This window comes from Berghia stephanieae, chromosome 5, assembly GCF_034508935.2.
Source record: "Berghia stephanieae isolate SIO BIC M18660-M18661 chromosome 5, UCSD_Bste_1.3, whole genome shotgun sequence".
Taxonomy (NCBI): domain Eukaryota; kingdom Metazoa; phylum Mollusca; class Gastropoda; order Nudibranchia; family Aeolidiidae; genus Berghia; species Berghia stephanieae.
This window is the reverse complement of record NC_088364.1, coordinates 9,788,772-9,793,808: the sequence shown is the minus strand read 5'-3', so window position 1 is coordinate 9,793,808 and position 5,037 is coordinate 9,788,772. Positions and strand designations below refer to the sequence as shown.

The 5,037-nt window shown below is 35.3% G+C and overlaps 1 protein-coding gene across 4 annotated transcripts in view; it reads left to right on the top strand.

Moving 5' to 3' along the window:
- LOC144972381 (regulatory-associated protein of mTOR-like) overlaps positions 1-5,037 on the top strand; it is a 42,138-nt gene that overhangs the window by 283 nt on the left and 36,818 nt on the right. For all 4 annotated transcript variants that reach the window (XM_078913512.1, XM_078913510.1, XM_078913513.1 and 1 more), the window contains exons 2-4: positions 2,323-2,425; positions 3,171-3,331; positions 4,162-4,242. In XM_078913512.1, the coding sequence (XP_078769638.1) occupies positions 2,323-2,425; positions 3,171-3,331; positions 4,162-4,242 (345 nt within the window). The remainder of the gene's footprint in view (positions 1-2,322; positions 2,426-3,170; positions 3,332-4,161; positions 4,243-5,037) is intronic.

Sequence of the window (5,037 nt, the reverse complement as noted above, 5' to 3'; positions counted from 1 at the left end):
GTGTGTATTTCTTATTTTTATTTGATTTTCAGTTGATGATTGAGCCAATGACACGTTTATATAGTATACAAAGTGTTGAATTCGTAATGTTGTATTTGTGCCTGTGGTTTACTGGTGATTGTAAAGGAGATGGATAATCATACTTGTTAGTAGTGACTGCAGTGGAAGTTACATCACAGTCGACATTTGTTGTTGACAGGAACTGGTGGAATAGGGGGAGGTGTTGGGTTTACCTACTCACTGGTAGTGTCATATTCCAGTAAGATCCCTTAGAAATTATTGTCAATGACTATAATGATGTTTTTGGTCGTGGTTCACATACTTGGATTTGGATGGAAAATGACTAAAATATTGGTCTCACGCAGTCTGAATGAAGGCCCCCTGGCCCTGATTCTGTTCTGAAACTGAAACTGAATGAAAACGAATCCACTGCACTAGTCACTACAGACCAGAGAGACATGTCTGAATCTGAATAATAATTTTTGATTGACATTTGTATTTAATAGGAGCAGACAGTTTTAACTATCATCAATCTTCTTCTTCTTCTTCTTCTTCTTCTTCTTCTTCTTCTTCTTCTTCTTCTTCTTCTTCTTCTTCTTCTTCTTCTTCATATTCTTCTTCTTGTACGGCTATGTGGTCTTGTGGTATGACAATCACTTTCGTATCGGAAGGTCCTGGGTTGGAGCCTCGCTCGGTGCATAGTTGAGTCCTTGGAAAAGACTCTTTACTGACATTCTCTCACCGTACTCAGGTGTAAAATGAGTACTTGGCTGTTAACAGCGTTGTCTCTGTCCGAAAAAAATGCGATATCGCCTAACACGTCGTGTCTAGTTTTACATGTTGTTGGTTAGGGACCCCTTGTAAAGTGCTTTGAGCACTTTTAGTGAATATTGCACTATATAAAAGCTCAATTATTATTTATTTATAGGGAGTGTCCACGTACACGATAACCAAGCACCTAGCCTCAGGATCTACGTACACGGTAACTAGTAACTGGTTTGCCGTTGCAATACAAGCAGAGGATGGGCCTCTCTCTCTCTCTCTCTCTCTCTCTCTCTCTCTCTCTCTCTCTCTCTCTCTCTCTCTCTCTCTCTCTCTGTGTCTCTTGCCCTATGTATGCGTGTTATTTAAAAAAATCAAACAATACAATTTATCCCATTAAAGGCGAGCTTCAATATTAATTTAACCTAACACCAGATCTTAGTCTTAATGTCATCATTAAAAGACAAGCTGTGCGAGTGTAGCTTAATTCGTGGAAATGACTTATTCTGCATTAACAATAAGGAAACTATTATCTGGATGAAAAAAAAAATTATTGTTAATGCTAAGAGGTTAAAATTGCACACGCCACGTATCGTATAGCACCTCCGTATCACCCATTTGATCTACTTCATCAGGCGACCCATTGTTTCTTTCATCTCCCCCCCACCCCCTCTCTCTCTCTCTCACTCTTGTCATAGTGTCATCCCCTCCCCTTCGCATCTAATGGTAAAACGAAAACTTTCTACTCGGTTTGCAAATATATGTAGGATTTGACTCTCACTAGCCCAAGGCTAATGACAAGACATCGGGTATTGGGTGTCTAATACCAAATTATAGATTCTCTGTTTGAACAATTTAATCAGGCATTCAGCCGTCTGCTTACGTTCTGCCTATAACACACACACACACACACAGACACACAAAGAGGGGGAGGGGGGGGGGGGAGAAAGAAAAGATCAAGGTCATAAGTTACCGTGCACCATGCTCAATTCCCCCTCGCCCCTCCCTCTCAAAGTGCGGTACAAGGTTACAGTGTATGTTAAGGTGTACGTAGATCCTGAGGCTAGGTTACCGTTATTTATATTCTTCATTTTCCTCCTCTTCTTCTTCTTCTTCTTCTTCTTCTTCTTCTTCTTCTTCTTCTTCTTCTTCTTCTTCTTCTTCTTCTTCTTCTTCTTCTTCTTCTTCTTCTTCTTCTTCTTCTTCTTCTTCTTCTTTTTCTTCTAACTGATTTATTTCCGAAAGGTCATGAGCATGTAGCCTAATTCTATTTAGATACTTTCCATAAGTGCAAATTGTTTTTAATTTTGACATAGATAGGTAAGCCTTAAAACAATTTGATATGCTTGCTGGATATGACAAAACGAAGTGGTACCTGTTTTGTAACACGCAATCTTTCCCAGCGTACTCACATTTGATCTTTTATATTTATAAAGAAAAAAAATTGGGCTTGGGTGAGGAAACTACCTTATTCAGCTCTCAAATTATAAATGCAATAATAACTAAACTATCGTCATCATTGTCATCATTATCATTTTGATATTTAATCCCTCCTATCAGATGAAAACTGTCAGTGTTGCTCTAGTCTTGTGTTTGAATGTTGGAGTAGATCCTCCTGATGTGGTGAAAATATCCCCATGTGCACGGACAGAATGTTGGATCGGTAAGAATTATCATCATTCCAGAGATATGAAACGAATTCATTGTTTTTTTTGGTGGCTTGTATCAACTATAGTGGTAGATCATCAACAAAAATGATCTTTCATCACCACACAACTGAAATAAGTGCATTTTTATATCCCGTGTGATAGATGGAATACAAACAAAGGGTTGCTGATGAAGAAGAATAATGGACCTGTTTTTTTGAAAAAAGTGAAAACAAAATCTCTTTATGTGTTTTGAAATTGTACTTGCTATCAGTATCAATATAAAATGTTGAGAGCAAGGGCATACCGGTTTTCATATCTTTTAAATAATGGCACCTAAAATGAATTTGTCATCTTTGTGAAATGATGGATACTTTTACACAATGCATTAAAATTGTTTTAAAGTTTTATTAAAAGCTTTCCTACAGTTTTTTTTTTTTTTTTTACAAAATCTAAAACAATATCATATGATATCACAATAAAGATATATTTTTCCAATTAATTGATCCATTTAAAAATCATTAAAAAATCTTATAACCTCAGGTGCACTGCAATATAAGGCATTGGCTCTTTAATTTTAATTGGAGTTTATGAATAATTTCACGGGGGGAAAATGATGATCAATGATCCTCTTTCTACAAGCCGTTTAATCACAGTCACTGAGTTTGGATGTGTTAACCTTTTATAAAATTCCAAGTCTTTTAAAAAGATAATGAGATAAAATTTATATAAAACACATTACTTTCTTTCGTGTTCATAAAGATCCCAGCACCATGAGTCCTCAGAAAGCTTTAAATTCCATTGGGATCAACCTGCAGAAACAGTATGAAAGATGGCAACCTCGAGCTCGCTACAGACAATCCCTTGACCCAACAGTTGATGAGGTCAAAAAACTGTGTACATCCTTGAGGAGAAATGCCAAAGTAAGTGTTAAAATAAGATTTTTTGGGGTATTTTTATGGGTTCTGTTTGTAGAAAAAAAAACTTTAAAAAAATTCCACATTGTAAAAAAACAAACAAATCAATCGTAGACCACGAAGTAGACAAAAGAAGGGGAAAAAAAGATGATGGGGGCTGCGTAAATGGAACTGTGCTGATATGCAGAAATCATTCCAATTAAGCAGCATACAAATCAACCAATTCAGCGAATGACTCTCATAGATTGGGTAACTTATTAAGACTCCTCACTTATGTTAATTGAAGTAACATTTGTAGTATATAGTTGTGACAAATGTAAAGAGAATAAGTGATTATCTAATAACCACACATTTATACAGAACTGCGAAAGACACACACATTCTGTTTTATCTTAGTTTACAACACATCACACAATTTTAACCAGTGTGGCATGCTCTCATGCATTATTACCTGCACTCTTTTGAAGTATTCATTGCAACCAAGATACTCAAATTGTGAAGTCGAGGGAATAAATTGCAATTGACTTTATGACACAGTTAATTGTGAACCAATATGATACCATTGTAATTGATATTGTTATGAATAGAGACATTTTATTTGGTTGATTAAAAAAAATAGTTTGTGGCTCTGAAGTTATTTCAGTTAACAGTATGCATTCTAATCAACCAGTTGAAATATATAGAAAAATTTCTGTCACAGAGTGCTCCAATTAAGCTGCTTTTCCGATTAAATGGTGCTCCAATTAGAGACCTTGATTATATTACGATTTTATACTTTTGTATAATATATTTAGATTTTTATATTGAATGACATGAATTATGTATTAAATTCTCAGGAGGAGAGAGTGTTATTTCATTATATTGGACACGGTGTGCCAAGACCAACAACAAACGGGGAAATTTGGGTCTTTAATAAGGTAAATCTTCATCTATCACTCCATGATAATGAAAATGTTTTCAGTTTTGGATTTAAAATTGGTTTCTAAAAAATCCATAAGGTCAGATTTTTAAAAATGTGATGCACCCCCCCCCCCCCCTCCCCCCAATCAGACCTATCAGGTGTGTTAAAGAGAGGTTGGGCACACACAACAAGCGCAGAGATAGTAGTGTGATCTATATAATTGATGATAACACAACACAAAAAATGTTTCAGCCCTTGGCTTTCATCAGCTGATGACATACAATCAAGATGAAAAATAAATAATATATGATCACAAAAAAAATCACATTTTTCCAAATGTGGCAACAGAGATGTTTGGGGAGAGGGATGAGATTTGGAGACAAGAGGAGTATAAAATAGGTTAAAGTGTCAACATATTTAAGCTGCTTTCAAAATAATCCTTATGTGACGTAATCTTTCAAACCTTTAAAGTGAAGGAGACTGCGGAAACAATATTGTAGGCAAAATAAATGATGATGAGCTGCTTGAAGCTGTGGATTGTAAAAAATATTAATTAAAAATGAATTTATCGGGTTAAAAAAAGAATAAAATACCAAAAATGGAACGTTTCGGGCTCAAAAAACCTTCCTCTGTCTACAACAAAATTATAAATACATTACTTAAAAACCAGATGGATGACTGTTCTTTGTCGTCTATCTGTTTTTAAAAAAAAGTAATGTATTTATGTGTTTATTTTTTTGTTGTTCATGGCTGAGGAAGTGTCTTGAGCCCAAAATGTTACGTGTTTGGTATTTTGTTATTTTTTTGAAGC